We start from the raw sequence: 23,144 nt of genomic DNA, 5'->3' as shown, positions 1-23,144 counted from the left end.
GTTTTAATTTTTTTTCATTTTTCTGAGACTTTGGAGGAGGGATCTATCCTCCTCATCCCCCCCATAGTTACACCACTGGGATCCTGGTCGAAATATGTAATGCATTTATCGTTTACTCTTTCGCTTGTCAGTCCGACACCGAAAAGAAGCTAAACACCACGTGTGATATTAATTTTAATCTTATAATTAGTTTTAAAAGTTTATTAGTATATGTCGTTATCATAGTAATAGTCCTTAAGTGGAATCATTTTTTTTTTTCTTGCACAAACCTTCAAGATCGATCTGATGCTCTTCCTCATTGTCATCTTTCAGTGTGCTCAAACCACGTTTCTTGATGAGCACCAAATGATGAATGAAGTCCGCATACTGCCTTTTGGTCACTCCCGCCTTTTCCTCCTCGTCGAGGGCCTTCTCTCTTGCTTCCACCAAATTCTTCACAAATTTGCGGAAAAACACCGCCGTCTCTTCAATGGTGAATTGGATTCCAAGGATTTCCATTAATTTCGGAGCGAGGAAGAAAATCTGATCGATTTGATATAATTAACATAATTGAAATTCAAATAAATAAAGTTAAAATCGAACGGAAATAGCAGATATGCAATCCAACTCACAAAGACACCATGAAAAAAAACGCACCATCAATACTATGGACCTCTTCAAATTCACCTCAAATAGCATCTTCCCCATTCTTTTGAATTCAGATGACTCCGGATTTTTCACAGCGCCACATTCAACGCCAAAGCCACAGAGTGCAATCACATCCATTGTGTAGTTGGATGTGAGATCCTGTATTGCATTTCAAGCATTCAGATTAATCGCGTCAATACCTTCGTCCATGTTTCAAAATTGACAAAATGCAATTATTTATAAACATTCCGTTAAAAATTAAATGTGTGCATCGTGCAGCGAGAACATTCCATATTTGGTTAACAGGTATCTATCTCTACTCATATATTTCAGGAAATGATTATATTCCAAACGAACAAATATTTTCACAGGTAAAGGTGATTTATACGTCTCATAGTCACTCTGTCACATTTTCTTAATGAAAGGTATCATAGAACATAACTTATAAAAATAGAGTCCATTTATTCTTACAGCAGTTTGAACAATATTTCGCAAAAAATTTGCTCAAAAATGTTAAAAAATAATTAAATTGAATTTTTATTGCCATTCACAAAATAGTTCTTTACTTTCGAGTTTCGTAGTGACTAAATCTCTGTATTATTTTAATGAGCTGTATGACATTTGCTTCGCAGTTATTCCTCAAAAATGAAGGGATCCACCGCGCACATCACGGATTTTAGATATCTTCATTCTTACTGATAAAATTTATGTCCAATTTGGTAGCCAAATTGATGCTAACCGCTGTTCTCTAGCCAACACAATTAATTTTTTAGGTACTATCTAATAACCAGCGTAAATTGTGTGTAAAAATTTAAAGTTACCGTAGCAATAGTTACTCTATAAAACATTTCAATTCACACAACGAATTTTTCATTACGTATACGAGGTCAGAGAAATTATATTAATACAATAACGAAAATAATTTACATAACTTTCATTGTTTGCATCTTCGTTATATGGTAATCTTTTTAGCGCTTAGGATTGGCGGAATGATACAACATTAAATTGCCTGTTTTATTTGAGCATAAAAATATAATTTTAAACGGTACCAGACGCAACATTAAGACCCCTACCGTTGCAGGTAAATGTGTATAAAGATAATATTAAGTCTTTAATGCTGTAAGTGCTGTGCTTTGGTAAAAGTAATTTCCGACCGTCTTGAACGCGTCTTGGCGCCACATTTCGCTGCTCTTTGTACGAATACCGCAATTACCTTAACCTCAACGACCGATTCTCCTCCCTGGATCTGGTTCTTCAAGGAAATGACCATTTCGTCGGCACACTTGAGCATGAGAGGGAACATGGCCTTCATGCGCCCGGAGGTGAACGTCGGAGAAATACGAGTTCTCATCTCCTTCCACTTGCGACCCCTCAGGTTGAAAAGTCCCTTGCCGTTCAGCGGATCGTTCTCCTCGTCCGTGTGGAATGCCCGATCGAGGAATATGTGGGAGTCTTTTATCAAAATATGCCTGAGTTAAATAGAATTCAGGTTCAGTTAGGTATTTCATCGTGTAAATAAAGGCTCAACATATAATCATTTTTGGTCAACCAGCACATCGGTGAAAGGGAATCAAATTATGGCAACACATCTATTAAAAGTACTAAAAATCTTGAGTGGCATGGAATTATTAAATTAAAAAAATGATGTTTCATATTAACTTTAGAGTGAAAACGATGTAAGTCTCGGCGTCATACTGATAATATAGTGGTTCCACTTAAAATATCATTATTCTGCAATTAGGAAAGTCTCTCAAATATATTTTTCCCTCACAAATAAAGGCACTTAACATGAGACAAATAAGCAATTCCTGAACGAAGGAGACTATTCAATTTAACAAACCATGGAACAATAAAAAATCAAAACAACTGCTGAAAACATTTCATACACTCTTATTTATATGCGATCGTGTAGTTTAAATTTTTAACATGTCAAGAAATATTGTTCATCGGGTCAACTTATGTAATCCTGCCGACGATACAATGCCACATTTCAATCAATGCACGTGTCGTCCAGAGTAATTAGGGCATGAATTTTCGTGTATTTCCACCATTTGTGAAACAAAATGATTCTTACTTAATTATTTCAGGGTCCTTCACCAGCAAAGCCGGATTCATGGACTGCATAATTCCGACAAACGGCTGGTCGCCCATTGAGTTGTAGATATCGGAAAACCCACAGTTGAAGTTGACCAGTCCTACCATCACTTTAAAACTGTGACCGAAGAAAGGGACCGGTTTCAGCTTCACTTCAGGGATGCCTCTCTTTCTCCAGTAGTCGAAGTTGAAGGTGGTAACACGGTAGAGAAGTGCCAGGGTGACCGCAATTAATGCCACGATGAACCTCCAGTCTCCCAGAATCCGTAAAATTGAAGCCATTTTCCTGCTGATCAAGTTCCTTCGATGGAAAAATTTCATGTATTAACTGTAAGTATACTATAGCTTCAACATAACTTTGGAGAAAAATCATTACAAATAAAGTCCATAATACCCTTTCATTCGTGTAATCATTCCAGTTACCATTATATAGTTAAAGTTCTCTCCAGGCTTCCTTTCTCTCCATCACGGCCAAAAATTTTGTTAAGAGGTCGACATAAAAGATAAAATGTTCTCTATTCATGCCACCAAAAAAATCACAATAGGCGTTATTCTCCTCTAATACCTTACCCTCTTCCAGAGAGATCTTTATTGAGGACAATATTACCCAAATAAGATGAAATGACAAGAGAGGAAAATAGTTGGACGATGAGCCTATTGAGTTATTTAATGAAGTATGAGTATAAGTGTAATTTCAAATTCGTGTCTTTAACTTTTGTATTAGTCTGAAAGATTTCCCCAAAAAGAAGAAAGTTAAAAAATATAAGTGAACAAAATTACTTTCCTATCAAAGAATTAATATCTCAAAACTAATTTGTAACGATCAAATCAGTGTTTCCGCCTTCACTGCTTCGAAAAATACAGTTAACTGACGAGGGAAAATATCTTATTAAACGGACTTCTCACAGTGATTCAAGTATTTCCTCTTAATGCTCTAACAAATACTATTTTTCTCAAGAAGCTGTCAAACAATTTGAGCGCCTAATAGAAATTCTAGAATGTCAGTGCGGAAGATAACTCTTCAGATATGAAAAATAATTATCACGGAAAATAGCTCATGTTAATTATTAAATCTTTAATCTTGTACGAATTTATTTTAAAAATTCATAGAAATATTTATCAATTACTTAATTATAGATTAACCAATCAAAAACGTTTGTGAAAATTATTACATTAACAAATATCAGGCATCATATTGCACTTATGAACGTTAAATACCTACTTGATGATACCGTAATTAAGCTAACCATATGTGGGTTTTTCGCTAAACAATTGTATCGTAACGAAAACTTGAGGGTGCAGTTAATAACGGGAAATTGTTAATAATAAATTTTAACTACACCACGCTTACCTTTTATATACTCGACAAGACACATCATGTGAATGGCGCAGAATAGCACTAAAAACTTCGTTCCCCATGCATGCGTAGGGCGTCTTCATGAAAACTGCTTTCGCGGACTTTTACACGTAAATGGGTTAAGTAGAATGGTAACTACAGTAAACCTTGACTTATTATCACTATGATCTATTCAAAATAGAAAAAGGGGGCATTGTAATTTGGTCTCTGAATGATCTAGAATTTCAAATGCAACGTAATGACGTCGTAGGCACAGCAAGGTTGACGTTTTGCATGATGATATTTTGAGGCGCTGAATAGAAGTTCAAATAATATAAAATACTATGCAATAAGGTGTTTAATAATGTTGAATAGAAGTGATCCGCAATGAAAACCACGCAATAGGTCATCGATACGCAAGTAAACGGTAGGAATAGATAATCGTTCTATGTCAAAAAAATGAATACAGAATACTTAATGAGCTGTATAAAAAATGTTCTATGGCGCTGAAGGTCGTTTCATAAAAACGGCGGCTAACCCAGGATTATTTTCCTCTTATGTGCCAATTACAAAGACAATCAAGTGACTAAGGGAATGCATACAATGTTCGGCCGAGCGTGCTCAGAACTTCCCGCGAGTCTATTTGTCCTAGATGCGGTTGAAAAGGCGACACGCACAGTATTGCGTCTCGGAGTATAGTTTTCCCTGATAACTGACATCCGCCGTGTCTCAACACCATTTTCGGAATCTAATCCAGAAATAACAATAAAGTTGTCGCTTTAGATAGATAACTGAGGCTACCTATCGATACAGTTCTGAGAATAAAATGCCTGCGTTATAATAGCACCAGAAGGTGAGCTTGTACCGTTAAATGAAAGAAATATCCAGTACTTTCATCATCTATCTCATTCATTCATTGTCTAAGGTTGAAATTTGTGTGGAGATCATTTAGAGATCGGGATTACGAAAATTCATAAGGACGTTCTTACATTCCCGATAACCAGATTATGCCTGCTAAAAACCATTACTAGTGGTGTCAATGGCGATATATTCATTCCCTGTATAAGCTACCTTTGACAGTTCCCAAAATCTCCCTTTGACAGCCTGCTAAATAAGCCGTCATTCCCCGATCAACTTGCAGGTTTCCAATCCGGTGATAATTTTCGTTTCATGGAGGTCAATGCCCTAACCACTACACGAACGTCCCACAAATTACATCTCAGTTGATGTCTCAGAGAATAAACATACAGAACTGTTATTAGCAGAGAAAATATTTCATTTTAGCTCTTCTATCCTCACTTTATGCCATAATTTGAGCATCCATGTACTTAAATTACTGGCAGTAAATAGGCAGACGGAACAACAATGCAAAATCTCAGAAATCATTAAATTCGTGAATTATATGATGTCCTGAAAATATCAATGAAAAATCGATAATAATTATCTCCACAAAGAGCAAGCTAGCGATAGCTATTATTAAATAAGCAAACACTGCCTACGATTGCCATTAACATGATAATTAGGAAGAAAACTTAATTTCATAGTTTTTTAGCAAGATAACACAAAAATTCGTTTCCTGGAAAGTAAAACATTTTTTTCAGTACTTCCGTAAGACCACACTCAAATAAAACACAAAAACAAATATTAATCTACATGTTGGGCTATTATGGCATTAGAAATACTCATTTTGAAACTCCCGCTATGCAGGTATTAAAGTTGCTATGATAAGTCGCTAAACGAAATGCCAAGTACAGCACCTTTCACATTATCACAAAATGCGCGTCGTCCTGACGCCATCCGATTGCATATAGCATTTATATCGAAGGCGACACCCACTCGTTAAAAATAGAGGGCACTTAAAAAGCTTTATCCCTACTGCATATATGGTTACGGATTGCTATTCACGCATAGCACTCGCCTCAGGCTCCTGTGTCGCCGTATGCATACTCTGTGACTTCACACCTCAAGATATTCATAACACAGGAGATAGAGTCATATGTTTTGCATATATTGCAGATTTCCGATCAACAATTTATTTGTGAGATAGTGAAAATATAATTATGTACCAGATCACCGCGAAAAAGTGTTACCAGTAAGGAAAAATTGAGAAAAACATTGAATAAAACCTATTTTATTATGTGTTTTCGCGAGCAATAAGTCTTAAGCCAACTCAGTATTTAGCTGACTGGCCACTTTGTATTTTGAAAACCCATAGGCCAGTGAGTTAAAGCGACGTTAATGGCAATATAAGAATGAAATTATACTTAATTTTTGTTTTTCTTAATACAATGATCGGTTCCGAACGATTTAAGCAATGAGGACGTAACAGCGTGTGTTGAGCAGATTTATAATGACAGACATTGATAAATAATTGCAGTATTTAGCTAATGAAGCTAAAATAATCTCTTCAATTATAATAACAAATATTTCTCAGTTTTTCTACCGCAAAATAAAATGGACCATATGGAAAGACAAACTATTGACTCCATGAATTTATGACAAGCAAACTGTTTGTTAATGTCAAACGACAGCACTACGAGCACAGTCAAGAATCACTTTGGAATACGAATTACAGATTGCATTGCGAACATTAATTGAACATCTCAACTAAAAATAAATCTGATAGCATAATGATTTTGATTAATAAGAAGAGGACAATGGCCTGATATCAGCTGAAAATCAACAAAAAATAAGACTAAGATATTATCACGAGAGCAAGAGAGGAAGGTGTGTCAAACCAATCTCCGGATTGCTGACTTCTGATGATGAAGCTGAGAATAAGTAACTGTGGAAGTCAATGTTACTCTGACTTCAGTGGGTTCTCAATTTAAGAATGAGGAAGAAAGCTTAGGAAACTATGCCACCGGCGTAATTTGAACCTACTTATCGAAAACATTTAATTTTGCCGCGTAGAGGACGCCTTAAACGCCTGCGAGAATAATGGCCATAACAGCCAATGGTGTAATTGGTGGTCTTCAATACCATGATTAATATCTATCTAATCTGATCTTTAATCAAGGATCATGAAAAAATTATATCAGCGACAATTTTAAAACACTATATCTTACATTCGGTAAAAAGAATATAGAGATGCATTCTTATAGTAAACACTGTCACGACACGGTTTGCTCGCCGTCCCTTCATAATCGATGATTCATCAGTCATTTTACCGGGGAGATTTCTCTTATCATGAATTATGATCATTTACCGTTGAATCTTGTGACAACGCTGCTATCAGAGAATTGTGTGCCATTCAAAATATTTTGTAATTACAGTTCCGAGGTTGTATGATGGATCAAACTCAATGAATCACAAGCATCGCGCTGAAAAAATAACTTACTATAAAGACTATTTTCAGATTTTACGACGCACAATCTACACACGTAAACTCTGTTATGGTTAAAAACAACACAAAACTTTCATAATGATCTTCAACGCCGTGGGAAGATAAGACAGTTTGCATCAGCCGTTGATGACAAGTAAGCGACTGTTTCGACCCGTAGGTATTTCTTATATGTGAACTTAATTCAATAACTCTTAAAGTTCGCCGACTCCGACCAGCAACGCTTTAAGCAATCACAAAAACACCTCGCGATTAGATAAGGGTTTCCAAATCCTCCAACTAGACCTGAAACACACACTTGTTGGCAGCTAGGCACTAAATTCGTCATGACACTCACCAAAAATCTTAAACAGGATGACCTGGATGTCGCTCGGGTAAGTGTATTTAACTGCAACACTTCGATGACCTATTTGGCTATCGCTATCAAGGAAATACAATATTATTCAAGACGCGCATTACTGCAGCCAAAGGGTAGCAACATTTTCTGAAAGCCTGAATTTTGATTAATCGTGCGTTATCTTTCATTCGCTTTGTGGCGTATTAAAGTACATTTATATCAAGACACTAAAAACCTTTGCATTTGCCTTGGAGTTTTATCATTTTATCACACGACAACCTTGTTTATTTAAGCCTAAACATTTTAAAATGACTTTTACTATCTACTGAAAAAAGTCCATTTCTTATTTATGTAAACATCAAGCAACAGCAGGGCGAGCACAGACAAGACATGCGAAAACAGCCGATATTGTTGTTTGTTACTCATTAACGACTCCTTGCAGCATTCTTTACACAGATTCATCGGAATATCTACGAGGCAAAAAGAGACTACCTTTATTGCCAACAAACAAACTACGGCATTTCTTTAGAATTGATAAGCTTATCGTATTTTAAGGGTTAAACAAACAAATATTCATTGACGTTACTATCGTTCAGAGTTTTACATGTTGCCAAGAAAAAAGTTCAATTAAAATATGCAATGGAAAATTAAATAAAATTTTGATTGTGGTAGCCCCTGTTCTAATTTCATTCATGCGCGAATGCATGAATGAAATTAGAACAGGGGCTATTTTGCCGTCTCGTATCCACGCATTCTCGCATGTGTTCTAGCAATTCACCGCTTTACACGACGCAATTTTGATTGCGCCTTCACACGTACGTCAGACTGCGCAATTCCGTGTACCGTGTAAAACGGCCTTAAAAATGAGTTAGAATATAAGTGGAAATAAATCTAATCATTCCCGCGCTTGATGATTTAAGCTTACAAAAAAAGCCGCGTTTAATGGTGGGCGTGAACACTATAGCCTCAGCAAGCGGCAACACTGCTTTCGCATCTGTCACAACACACGATGCGCTCTCGGTCCCGCGAGAAATTCCACAGCCAATGATACGGTCTTTTCTCACAAAAAATTGGATGTTCTGTTCCATGATGCGTGGACGAAAACTCGAAGAAAGGAGGATTAATTTCAAATGTTACGTACGTGAATTTATTTTCAAGATTGACTCTCATTTCCACAATTTCATTGATAAGTTTGAAACTCGAAATCTTTAAAATATGGAAATATTTTTTCTCAATTTTTACCTTCTGTCAATGGACAAATTACAATTCGACCACTGACCTGATATTGCTGTCACCAATGAGTCGAGCTGTGAGGAGATCTTCGAGTTAAACCCGGTAACATCCGGTAATGCTCACTTCTCGATAAACTTCGGCGTCACTGTGGAGCTCGGATGGCTATGTCCTTGGTTCGGTATAACCCATCTCCGCGTCGTCACAACCTCCGTCAACAAACAAAGACGATTGCTGGGATTAGTCTGCTCCGCGCGACCGCGACAACATAGGCGCATCGTGCTCGTCCTTGGCTGAATTCGACAAAAGAACGTCGACTAGACACGCCCGTCCCATTGAAAACTCGGGCAGGTACATTTTATTCCTCTACCAAATAATGTGAACTATATTTTTCATAAAGCAAGAGAGGAATGCACCGACTTCGGCTCCTCTTATTGCTTAGCCACATACCCGTACCTGTATACATTAATTAAACAATAAATACCAGGTAAATAATATCAAATTGGTTCAAAAAGAGAGTCTTCAAAATAAAATGTCTTACTCTCCTTATATCACTGATGAGTTCCCTCAACATCTTAATAATATAATTTTTTTCTTAATTTTTACCTTCATTAATGAAGAAATTAAAATGTCAGCACTAACCTGATATTACTGTCAGCAATGAGCTGAGTTGGCTGAGCAGTTAAGAGAGCTTCGTGCATATTCCATTATCATCCGGTAATGCTAACTCAAACGGGCGTCTCTTTTTCTTCATCTCTGATGAGAGCTTTTCCCTCTATAGCAAAAGCGTAGAATTGGATGAACTCAATAAAAATCTTCATACGCATGTATCCATGCTTGCATACAGGCACCGAGAGAGACAATTGAATGGAAAGCAAAAACCTGCAACTGAATTCCGCTGGGTCAACCGGCATTCTTGAATCGAAAGCAACCACCCAGAGGCATTTCTAAAACGGAAATCTCCCATTTATCCGGTATGCGATAACTTTACTCATGCAATACCCCTTCCGTATTTGACCCTAATCATTGCGGAAATAAACATTTTGTGCTGGTTAATTCCTCCTTCATGTTAATTACCCTCAAAACCTATTCTTGTCGCAGATTATGGACCTATACACTAGCTAACTTTCACTCTCGGAAGTAACATATTTTTCAGGTACTTATCTGCGCTTCAGGGGGAATGTTGAGTTGACGAGTGCTCCTACCGCACAATGCGTTAACAAATTTTTCGTACAGAATAGGTCATATCGCTACCCCCAGCCAAACATCCTAGAGGTTACTTGCCGGGCACGATAAGCGAGAAAAGGATATATCCATAATAATAACATAGGAATAGACTGCATGTTCCAAAACCAAACCATGAAGCTTTTAGAAGGTCTTAACTGTACCGCATAGCTACAATGCTTAATATCCCACCATTTCACGCTGCCTCCTCAAAGCATGCAAAATTGTTTCTACGACACTTGAATGCTATTTCTATCCCCAACAGACGGTGGCGTAGCCAGGGGGGAAGTTCAGGGGGTCTAGACCCCCTCGAAAAATAAAAAAATAATTACTTTGCTTCAGAAAATATAACAAAATATCGAAAAATCATGTATTTACAAAATATTTATTTGAAAAATTAAGTTTTTTTCGATTACGAAAAGTGTTGAAATTAGTTTTAAGCCCTCTACTTGTTACCCTGTTGCTCAAAAATTCCCCCCCCCCTGGTTTTGGACCCCCTCCCTCCCCTTCAGCCCTCCACCTCCCGAATGAAATTCCTAGCTACCCCACTGCCAACAGGCATTACAGAAAATATTTCTAAATATTGAACTACAGAGTGACGTGGTGAACATATATTTTTATAATTTGTCAGTATATTACTACTCAAGTTGATGAACCTAGTTAATTAATGCCTTTTTTATTTCCTTATAATGAACAAATGATTTTAAAAACAATGTTTCTTGCCTTAATAAAACAAAAAATTTCTAATGTTCTATTTTAGGCCACGTCAGCCATTTTTTCTCTCAATTCCTTCTCGTCAAGTGAACTAGATACCCAGCAACGTTACAGCAACGCTAATTACAAACCAGTTATGTGGATGCAAACTCTCAAATTGTTTGTTTATCTATTCCTCACATTCCGCAGCAAATTATAGACTGCGAACGATTAATTCATTTCTCTAACCATTAGTTATAAGCGATCCCCGCTCTACTCCATTGACTCGAGAAACCAGTGGAGGTAGGCTAATGAAATTGTTCCGCAGGAATAAAAACATATTGTATGCGTAACACATTTTTAAACAACTAATGCATTAATTGGAAAAAGATGCTGAAAAACTAATTTTTTGGGTTAGTTCTAAAATAAATTTATTTTATATGTATGGTATAATCAGCATATGTATTCTACATACACAAAATTCATGATCACAGATAGTAATTTTATAAAATGTTAATTTCTGACAACTTACCTCCCATTGTCCATTATTGACGACCACTGTGCTGTTAAATAATCGTATTTTTCTTAGAAGATATATTTACCTCATCACGCTCATATTATGATATCTTTGCGAGGGTGTAAGAAATTCTAGAGTTATGTTTAACATGTACATTACATCTAATGTTTGTACGATATTTAAGGCTAAAAGTATTTTTGGGTTCTTCATATTATCTTCATCTTAAATTTTAAAAATGCCAATTTAAGCTGCAGGATAACATCCTAAAATTGATAGTTGAAGAATTTTTCAGCTTTAACGCCATCTTCAATTTCAAAACCATGTGAATATGAAAGCTTTATTACGCTCGTGGTGGACAGAGAAGCGTAAATCATGCGATAGCTTCGTAAATAATGAATAAATTGCATGAAGAGGCCATGTGCTGAATGTAGCACAATAAAAATTGGTACATAACCCCTCATCAAATATAAACTTAGTTTTCGGCGACGGGGTATTTACACTCAATTTTTCACCAATGATTTTTGTTTTCATCACTTTACAGTCACCTTACTCCACAAAAATATACTATTTTCGATCCAAAACTTGACCGAGAGTTGTCCGAGCAAGTAGTGATGTGGTCTTTCCTTCAAATGCTGGCTTTAAATGGTAAATTATTAATTCATAGTAGCGGGCGTCACTTTGTGGAAATCCTTTATCGTAAGATTAGATTAAATAAAAACTTGGCCTTTTCCACATGGTAATTTATTGTGACGGACCACGGGTTCGTTACAGCATAACATTATCAAGATGATAACGTTACGCTGCTACGAAACCATAGTCGGTCACAATAAAATATCATGTGGAAATAGCCAAGTTTTTACTTCATCTAATCCTGTAGTAAATTATTCTTCGGCGGCTTTGACATTCAACCATATTCCACCAGCGGGCGTCAGAATAAACGCTCTTCGATCAAATTTGATAGGCACACAGGTTTTGTCTCTGTTAACATTAAACTCGAAGTTGTTCACTAAGAAACACATGCCAACGCGGGCTTGAAGCTCAGCAAACCGCTGACCTACAAAGAGAAAAATAAAATGCTATGGAGTGATATGGTTATGAAAAATTGTGCAGCCGAGTGGGGAGTAAATTTAAAGTTCTACATTGCATACATTCGTTAGTGATTTCATTGTTATTTAATTTGATTGCTCAAAATTAGCTGGGATGATCTCTAAAAGGTAATCACCCACATAATCAATCATCTTTCCATTCTAATTTCCTTACAATTTTTATATTCTTTGTTTAAAAAGTAATTTGAGTAAATAATTACTTTCCTTAAAATATCATTCAAGCATGCCCGCCCGCTTTCTGCTGCGTACCCTATAGGTTTAAGATACAAGTATCACATCAAATACTTCCAATAAAAACATTATTATCCAGTGTTGAAAGTAACAAGATGACAAATGATGGGCCAAATGCGTGAGAAATTGAAGGTAGGTGTCTTTCAAGCCGCATCCTCAGAGATCACGCACGCAGCCAGACATTTGCTTCGGAGGGGAGGTGTACTTCAGTGATATGCGGGTTGCCTACACCGATATTTTTTTCTAGGCAATGGAAAATAAGATATAAATTTTTATTGTCTGGAACTGAAATGTATAGCTAACGCTGATTTAGTCAAAACGGCTATAGTTATTACGGCTTGGTCTCAAAAGCCGTATTTTCCCGAAATCCGCGTGATTTTCCGAAAAAAATAAAACATTCAGGCACTGGAGGCAATAGTTAATGTCATGCCATTTTGATAACTTTTCGGATCTTAGAACCTGATCTCAGTCCAATTTTAACACTTAAGAGAAAGTCAGAGTCAGAGGATATGTGCCCCAGGACTAGTTGTCTCCTAAGAGGATGTATGAAGGTAGGTCGCTACAAGGAAAATAATTTCATGGAAGTCCCCACCTCCGGCGACGCGACGTGATCACTTGTGGTTTTTTAAATCAAGCCTAGATGCTATAACCTGATATACATTAGCATATAATATATGTACCCTTACCTATGCAATGTCGTGGACCATCTCCAAAAGGTAAATATATGTAATGGCCAAGATCGTCTCTGTTTTCTGGAAGGAACCTGTCGGGGTCAAACCGCATGGGATCTGGAAAATATTTCGGATCATGCTGCATGTCACTTGTGGGTATAAATACTTGAGTCATGGGCTCCAAAACATAATTCGTCCCGGGTATGGTATATTCCTTTGTGTTTCTTCTATTAAGAAGTCCTGCAGGTGGATACAGGCGCAAGGTTTCTGTCAAAGAAAGTTCAATATTTTAACCCAGCGCATGAGATGAATATAAATAGCATTACAATTAAGATATTGCAATGAGAAAGGCAGAGAACCAGGAAGATTTCATATATTCTGAAATTGATTTAATTTATCAAGAGTTTTTGATGTAAGCCTAACTACACACTTATTACCTTATAGGCTACCTTACTTCAATGAATGAATGAATGTAAATATAGTGGAGAAAACGGGTTACTAAAGATCCAAAACCTCCAACCTCGACAAAGTAAATGAAAAATTTCTAATCAAAATTCATATGTAACTTATGACTCGATCAAGGAGGCGCCAATTAATACTCTTTCGATAACTTTTACTCACCGCACATAATTCTGTCCAAGAGATGCATTTTCTTGATTCCTTCGTAGGTGAGTTTCCCATCGTACCCCCTCATAACATTCCGGATTTCTTTTCTCAATTCCTCTTGGATCCTTTTCCCACGTTCATCGACAGACAGCTCGTACAATGCGAAGCTCAAAAGCGTTGAGGAAGTTTCAAATCCCGCAGAGAAAAATGACATCACTTGTGCCGTTATGTCGTCAAGTTCTATCGCGGCCCAGGATGGCTGCTCCCCTGCACGATGAGCATTTCAATAGATATAAATGAACAGCGTAAAAGTTAAAAAAAAAAAAAAAACAAAATCATACCTTAGTTATCTTTTAAGGAATACAAAAACCGCCGAGAAGTAAACATTTCAGTAATGAGCATCAAAATATTTGTTAATACTCACAAAAGTTAGATTAAGGGTACAAATATGCTTAAAAATTCGTTGAATCCGTCATTTCCTAAACTATCAAGTTAACACTCAGGGCTGTTTTTTTTGCCCTTAACAATTAAATAATTCGTGATTAAAAATCGGTTTGCTCCACCCGAGCAGCACAAGGGACTTTCATTCGCATTTTTCGAGGAAGATAAACTTGTATTTTAAAAACCAAGAGCTATAAAATTTTTGAAATTCCACTTAGAAAGTATTTATTCAAAACATTAATTCAAAAGTCGATGTACTACCTACATAAAACATGAATGCTCTAGATTAAGAATAGGATATTTTTCAAGGTTACTCGTCCATTTGAATGCGATCACGAGCATGTAAATTACGGGAAACGACAAATTTCACCCAACCAAAATTCCAAAAATACAGTGACCCCTATCAGCTGATACACTGTAAGTATTATTTCCTTTTAAAGTCGCAGTATCAAGCATTGAACATTATTCTACCTCTACTTGGCCTAAACTTTAAAATTAATATTTGTTCCCTTCAAGACACAAATCCAACTAATTATTGAAAGTTTTGTAATTTAACGAGAATAGAAATCGATGACTTCGCAAGTTAATATTTTCTAATTAAGAATACGTTATTCATAAATGTTCATAAAAAATATCTAACCGTCCAAAATGAAATTGTTTTCCTCTTCATTTTCCTCCGTTTCGTATTTCACGTGGTTTAGACCGCGCTTCTTGAGGAGTACCAGAAGGTGAATAAAATCTCCATATTGCTTCGTCGATTTCCCCGTCTGCTCCTCCTCCTCAATGGCCTTCTCTCTCGCCTCCACCAAATTCTTAACAAAGTTGCGGAAAAACACTGCCGTCTCCTCCATAGTGAATTTAATTCCCAGAATTTCCATTATTCTTGGAGCAAGGAAGAAAATCTACGTGATGGCGAGGAAAGAAGAAAATTTTTTAATAAAAGATAAACGGAAGCATGGGAATTGAGTATAAAATTGCCGTAAGTTTAAAACTATTTAACTGAATAGGAAACTCACCATTAGCATAATTGACCTCTTAAAAGTGGGTTTAAAAAGAAGCTTTCCCATCCTTCTGAACTCGGAGGATTGTGGGTTTTTCATGGCGTCACAGTCTATTCCAAACGCGCATGCAGCAATAACGTCCATGGTGTAGCTAGACGTCAGATCCTGAAATATAAGTTCAAAATAGTTTTTCATAAATAACAAAGTCTACATAAAATCTTGAAGTTGTAGCGCCGAAGGTGTAATCCTACGGCTCATAGTTAGTATATATCCCTTTATAATATAGGCACTTTTGCTTACAGGCTATGACACACCTGTGGCTTAGCATACGGTGAGCTCTAGCCTTCAAACAGACCCTCGAGTTGAAGCATTGATTTTTAGTACGTGAAATGCTTTTTCTTTTGGATTATACTTACTGTATCTTCGCCAGTTTCTTTCAAGCTATGATCTAGTGAGGATATATTTGGTATGACTACTTAAAGGTATATTTTTGAAAAGGACATTACAGCACTTCAATTTCCATTTAGTTCTAAATCATGCGCATGATCTGGGAACATAATTAGACTTGACGAAACTTAATTCCTTCATCTTATAAAACGAATAATTCATAGCATCACTCTGCTTCCCTTCAACGCAAAAGTGTAACTAGAGGAAGCAGCAAGTAATATCAGCGATTTATGCTAACTTAATTTATATCCGTAAATAGGATTCCAAAACGCAATTTTTTAATAAAAATACTATGTCAACAACATCACATTTTTTGAACAACCTGTTTTGCCTGTCGATGTTACAACAATGCTAAGTATGAATACAAAAGAAATTAAAAAATAAATCATGAATAGTGAGGCAAAAGACTTGTTAATACTAAAAATCAATGCAATTTCTTAATCAATTTTATTACGCCCATACCTTAATCTCAATTAAGTCTTTTCCGTTTTTGATGCCATTCTTCAGCGAAATGACCATTTCGTCGCCGCACTTGATCATAAGCGGGAACATGGCCTTCATGCGTCCAGAGGTGAAGGTCGGGGAGAGGCGTGCCCTCATCTCCTTCCACTTGCGTCCCCTCAGGTTGAAAAGTCCCTTGCCGTTCAGCGGATCGTTCTCCTCGCTCGAGTGGAATGCCCGATCAAGGAAGATGTGCGAGTCTTTTATCAAAATGTGCCTGTAATCAAAATTTTGCATGTCGGGTATAGACAGCTTTAGGATCATCAATCATGGAAACCTCAGTCAGTTATCTAGTATAAATATTCCAATTAATTAATTAATTCCAAATAATCAATTATCTAGTATAAATATTCCAAATCTAAATAATACTGCCGAAATATATGAGGAACATATGTAAAACTCCCAAAAGTAGAGAAATAATTCTTAATAATTTCGATTAAAAACTTAGCTCTGAGACGTTAAATCTCCATTCATATTAATTACTATTAACTATCTCCATTGATATGCTAAATACTATGTATTGTGTTTTAAGGGAAATTCTCAAAAAAACGATGCCTGTTAAAACGAAGGTTTCCGCGGTGATGGATTGATCGCTGTGTTGTTTAGGGTTCTCTTCCGCATCAGTTTGAATGTGGACAACAGTTACGCTGGCAAGACAGCCATCGAAATATTTGTCCACTAGCAAACTGACGCGGAAGAAACCCCGAGAAAATTCAGAGACTGAAACAGAAGCCTTCAATTCAAACTGAACTGAAAAATTACATAATTTAAAATTAGATCAACAGCAAAATACTGAGATTTCTTTTTTTATGACATTTTTCACACAGTGCAGTACTTACTTTATTATTTCTGGATCTTTCACCAACAGGGCAGGGTTCATTGATGACATGAAACCTGCGTATGGCTGATCACCCATAGAATGGTATAAATCGGTAAATCCTGAGTTGAAATTTATTATTCCAAGCATCATTTTCCATGTGTGTCCGAAAAAAGGGAGTGGTCTATTCTTAACCTCAGGGAATCCCCTCTTTTTCCAGTAGTCGAAGTTCCACGTCAGCATGCGGTATAGAAGGGCCAGGAGGACTGCAGCCAGCGCCACATTGAACCTCCAATCACCCAAAAACCACAAATATGAAGCCATGCTTGCGGTGTCCTAATTTTCCTACGAAAAAACATTATTGCATGAGTACCTAGCTGCCCATGAACAAGAAGCTCATCAAATCACAATTAGGTGCTACAACATTTAGGAAACTCTCGCAATGGTTCCTCGAAGGAAACAAAGGTATTCTTAACCACAATACACCTTCCTAAATTAAACTGTCGATAATGACGCTACTTGTATTCCTCTTAATCACTGGCGTAGCCAGGAATCGGGAGGGGGGTTCCAAAACCAGGGGAGGAAATGGAAAAAAGGGTACTAAATAATGGGTTTCAAACTATTTTTTTTACATTTTCATAATCGAAAAAACTTAATTTGCTAAAGAAATATTTTATAAATTCATGATTTTTCAATATTTTTTTTCTTTTATGAAGGAAAAAATTGTGTTTTTTATGTTTCGGGAGGGAGTCCGGACCCCCCCTGGCTACGCCACTGCTTTTAATTAGATGTTTCATTGATATTGAAGTAGGCTCACCATTGTTCTCCTGTATCTTAAGGCCCCAACCAAATTCTGTGTCCAGATAATTGTTTTATGAATGAAGGAGTAAACATAACTTTATTCTCCCCCCCCCCCAAACTTTAGAGAGTGGTACAGCTTAATTCCTTCCCCATCCGCTCGCTAAGGCCTTGCCTCTAATATAATTCCGTCGTATATCATGGTGTATAACTCCTTCTTCAGTTTACGATGTGCATTACTCTCCTCGTCCTAACCATAGATTTCCCCGTCAACTTCATCTTCTATGCATGTCAAGTCTGTCCCATATAAAAGGGTGCCTTAGACGGTGATTACGCATTAGAATAGACGTGGAAGGTCGGCTGAAGGATAGTAGAAGATGACAGTAGCAGGGCGCCAAATGATTCAAGCATAGTTACTCCAACATCCTAGTAAATGCATGCGTACTCAGATTAATACTTTAGTACCAATATGTCTATATAGATTCTCGGATGAATATGTAGATACCGAGAGGAATGTCGTAACAACAATTCAGTCTTCACAGCTGGAAAAGGAAAAAAGCAAGAGTTCCCATGACGGCTGCGCAATAACCAAAAGCTTAGATCGATATTTTAACCAGAGCTGCCGTTTTTCCATGAAATGAAGACAGATAGCAGACCTTTTACTTAAACATAAATTTAATTGAAATTCTGACTCCCTTAATTTTCCTAATTTTATAGTAAATAAAATTTCCAACCTATACATAATTAACAAGAAAAGAAACACTATCGTAGCAGTCAGTTCATAAAGCCCATCACGTGATCTTGGTTTCAGACATTTCAATTTTAGCCCCATGCACAGAAGCAGATGCGAGCTCTGCTATAAATTTTCCTCTTGTCTTTCGAGCGGGTGAATATCTTGAACCAATAAAGTCACGCACCTCATGTGTTGCGCAGCGCGCGTGTAACCCGTAACAACCAACTGAGTACCTTGTTATGAATAGGCTCCCAAGGTAAACACCGTGACGCCATTAACGTGACGTTACAGCCAACTTCCTAAATGGTAAAGGCTCTAAAGGATCAAATCTGTTATGATCGAAGATACCACTTAAAATAATTTTCTTAATTGTTTTGATACACCGCATTGGCGAGTCCGTAAATTGTTTTCATAGTATTCCTCTGAGTACCCATGCACCCATCCAAGTGCTGATTATATTAGACCAAGTATTGATTTTGTCTTTCAAAAAGCAATACTTAAATACTCACATTTATACAGTGTACTAGTAGGTTAACAACTCTATGCGATGGACGGCATAGAGATTCTCATCGTCCCATCTGACGACGAAGTGTGCTCATATGATCTCCTTTGACCACCCACGTTGGGGTCAGATGGTCTTTAAACCATTTCCCGCCGCGACTGAGATTTGAATCCGTGCATTCCGCCTGGTAATCCAACACTCCAACCCCAGAGCTAATTCAATCCCAGAATACCTTCCCCTTCCTTTGGCCCGCGACTCCTTCACCTCCTCAGCGCATGGCCCCATTCATAACTTCTCCTCCATCACGCCTGTGATCGGACAGTTTCGTGCGTGATTTGAAAAGCAGATGCCTTATTGGCAGTGAATGTTCAGAATTAGACAGGGACTGTGGTTTCAGACCTTGCATTTTGTATTTTTGCTAATTTGGCTGCACACGCAATGAAATTCGCATGGTGATGAGATCCCTTGTCTACTCAACTGGGTAAAAGTATTACGAGTTTTTAAAAAACTCCCCTGAATGTGTATAGCTGAAGTGATTGCGGAGAACCTGTATTCGTGAATTTTATGGGGAGCAGAGCTGGTTTTAATACAATGGAATACTTTCACGACACATTAAATCTGCCAAAAAAATTTTTTTTCAAGTTTCAAAGTAACCAAAAGTGAAATTCTTATCATAAAACCCGACGTGCTAAGTTTACTTGCAATTATAATCGGGTTATGTATTTGAAGTGAATTAGATTTTCAGGTAGAAAACGGAACTGTAGGAATTCAAGAAAAATTATTTTCCTTTCCTGATACTTAAAAAGGATAAATTTCCGTAGTTACTGAAATCGATCACTTTCGCCAATTTGTGTACCAATCATGAATATTTTTTTATGAGAATACTTTATTTAACCCGAATTTTTCAAGAAATTTATTTGGGAGTTACTCTTTTAAAGGCTCCATCAGAAAAGTCCAATCATTCTGGCGTGTTATTTATCTTATCTGGATTATCTGTGACAATGGATGGTGTTCACATTGATTTATCATCTTTCCTAACTTTGGTTCTAACGCATTGACTTATCTTCCTCACAATGTGATTGTTTACCAGGGAAAAGAGCTTTGACTTGACAATTAAACTCAAATTTACGTGTAATGTTATTCGGGAATTCCACCGGGTTAGGTTCTCCAACTCCATCCCGGCCGACGTTTCGATGGAAACTCGTACATCGAAACGTAGGCCGAGACGGAGTTGTAGGGCCTGACCCGGTGGAATAATCCCGAGTAATATTCCACGACTCTATACGCCGGGAAATCCTGCGATCAATCTTCAAATTTACGCGTTTAACAATACTTAAATCAGAAAATATAGAATATTCACAAAAATATACTCAATATTAGCGAAACAGAAAATAAAACACTCGAATGGTCTAAGATAAACTCGGATGGGAATCTCTGTCAGACGGCAGATTGAAAAATTGACTAAACCATTTAGATAAATTCAAGAGCAGTGTCTTTTCTGACGAAGTTAGCCATTCCTTACGAATGCCAACATTCTACGGCAGATCAGATCATATAAATATAGACTGTATAACAGACAGATTCAGAATGTCTTTTTTCCACGATCAATGAGAGATTATAACGGCAGCCTTAGAACTCACAAATATATTACATGACTTGTTGTGTAGCCTACTAACTTATGTATGCCTTAATTTCTATTTCTGAATTTTATTATTATTTCTAACAGCATGTGGTAGTATAATTTGTTAGTATGCGTAACACTTTTTGGACCGTGTGGTGTGCATGCGGGAATCCAATAGCATGCTGCATGCTGGTGATTGATCACCCCCAGCCAAACACCCTACAGGTGGCTCGTAAAGTATTATGTAGACATAGATGTGAATGTTGGTATAATATTTTAGAGTTCTCAAATAGTTAGCCCAATTTAGTTTTTCGTGTCGATGAAATATGATTGAACAATTATTTTGTACTCTATTTGGCTTCTTTCCAAAACGTTTTCGGTTTCAAATGCGTACTTTTTAAGAGCAATAGACAATACCTAAAACTTTTTGTTATTTTCAAATTGTCTCCGTATAATTCGTGATTCAGTATTCAGTCTCTATTAAAATATCCACACAATTCCAAAACAAAATTTGCATTTAAGTGGTATAAGAAGCGACATGATGAAGGTTTGACAAAAGATTTCTAAAAATCTTTTTGAGGATGACGACGAAAAAAAAGTATTGCTTTGGACTGTAAAATATCATTCATTAGTTTAGCGGCACAATTTCCCTCTATCCTCATTTTGAACACCTTCAAGGCCACCCTGTGAACTCAACCGAATCGGAAACGGAGTAAGCAAACTAGAAGTAGAATCAGAGAAGTATCTCCTGAATGCTTGGAATGAAATATATCTTTAATGTTAGTTAATTTCAGTCAAATATTAATAATCGTATACGCGGTAAAAACTCGATTTCAAAAATTCGTAGTAGGTATTATCAAATATTTGCCCTGCTTGCAGATGGACGAGGCCAGCAAAGGGTATAGTGGGTAGTTTCTCCCTTAACGACGGATGTGGTTGACATATATTTTGCTCCTAATTTTAAGGGTATGGCCAGAAATAGGATGACCCTCGAAGCAGCCAAGTAAAAATCCTCCATTCCCCCACATGCAATCCTTACTCGCTTAAAGTCCAGGTACTCACTCGATCCTTCATTTATTAGTATCATTTAGGATTCCCTTTCGCTCTCCGCTGTTTAAATTCAACAGTTTAGAACAATTTTCATCGAATAGTAGTGAATTTAATCCATGATTTTAATTTCAGTAACAGACTTTAATCGCGTTAATTTGTTCACCATACAGAAAATAAATACATGCGGCATAGGATTTTTACCCTTCAAAAGTCACTAAATCAATGGTGTGTGCGAAAAAGAATTAGTTAGGTATAATCATATAATTACTTTACGGCATTATCTTAATACGCCGGCTGGATGGCAACCAAAGCATCAGTCCAATAAAACAGCAAACTAAGAGAGAATTCTGAAAAAATGGAGGTCGTTCTTCTTCTACCTCCTCAGAAATCTTACACCAAACAAATGAACTAGAATAATATTTGGCGCTTTCCCAGTGAAACATTTGGATATATTATCATGTATTTCTAATTGGGTGAGTTAGGTACTAAACATTCACAAGTCCATTCAAATTGATGACGAGGCAAGATCTTGATGATCGAGGATGACATCAGAACATGAACAACCACACTCGGTGGCGCATAGTACTTAGATCCTCCTAAGTCATGGACCTCTGGGCCAACTCCCTTTAACTCACCCCAGAAGGAATATCACTAGTAACTCTGAGCATCGGTTTGGGGCCAATGTAGAGAGTAACCTAGGTGACGAAAGGCGATCGCGCCTGTCATGACACTTCAAGAATATTCGTTATGTTCAATTCGGTGATTTCGGCCCTTCGGGTTGGCCTCTCTCGCCGTTGGTCTTTTAATGCCCAGCAATAACTTAAGATGATCAGTCAATAATAGTAGGAGAGGCAAAGATCGCCGTACGGTTAGATATACTCATTTTAAATTAGGAAAATTTATGATATTTTATGTTTAAAATATATACAAATAATAACCTAAGTTTATGATGGAGTGTCGCAGATTGCCTAAGGGCATTTATTAAGCTAATACAGACTGCGATACTCATTTTTTTTCTCATCCTATATAAAAGGGGAAGCCGGGGCTCTGCTTAACATAGAATATAAAATGACGACTGTACAAACACTAATTTCCGAAGAATGTTTTCAAAAAGGTCAGCGGTTACAACGTTGAAGTACTAAAAGGGAAATTGCAACGGACCGGTGCGACGCTTTCCACCAAAGTATTGAGCCCTCTGTAATTGTCTAACCTTACTGT

At 37.0% G+C, this 23,144-nt stretch overlaps 1 protein-coding gene across 1 annotated transcript in view; it reads right to left on the bottom strand.

Annotated features, from left to right (window-relative positions):
- LOC124174160 overlaps positions 1 to 23,144 on the bottom strand; it is a 29,278-nt gene that overhangs the window by 5,152 nt on the left and 982 nt on the right. Inside the window, exons 2-13 of the mRNA XM_046553292.1 lie at positions 17,245 to 17,567; positions 16,367 to 16,622; positions 15,473 to 15,622; positions 15,097 to 15,358; positions 14,031 to 14,282; positions 13,425 to 13,676; positions 12,289 to 12,455; positions 9,610 to 9,641; positions 2,702 to 3,022; positions 1,841 to 2,096; positions 637 to 786; positions 270 to 522 (exon numbers count right to left, since the gene is read on the bottom strand). Coding sequence (XP_046409248.1) covers positions 270 to 522; positions 637 to 786; positions 1,841 to 2,096; positions 2,702 to 3,022; positions 9,610 to 9,641; positions 12,289 to 12,455; positions 13,425 to 13,676; positions 14,031 to 14,282; positions 15,097 to 15,358; positions 15,473 to 15,622; positions 16,367 to 16,622; positions 17,245 to 17,546 — 2,653 coding nt within the window. The 5' untranslated portion in view covers positions 17,547 to 17,567. The remainder of the gene's footprint in view (positions 1 to 269; positions 523 to 636; positions 787 to 1,840; positions 2,097 to 2,701; positions 3,023 to 9,609; positions 9,642 to 12,288; positions 12,456 to 13,424; positions 13,677 to 14,030; positions 14,283 to 15,096; positions 15,359 to 15,472; positions 15,623 to 16,366; positions 16,623 to 17,244; positions 17,568 to 23,144) is intronic.

This window comes from Ischnura elegans, chromosome 1 (assembly GCF_921293095.1).
Source record: "Ischnura elegans chromosome 1, ioIscEleg1.1, whole genome shotgun sequence".
NCBI lineage: Eukaryota > Metazoa > Arthropoda > Insecta > Odonata > Coenagrionidae > Ischnura > Ischnura elegans.
This window is presented reverse-complemented; position numbering and strand designations above follow the sequence as displayed.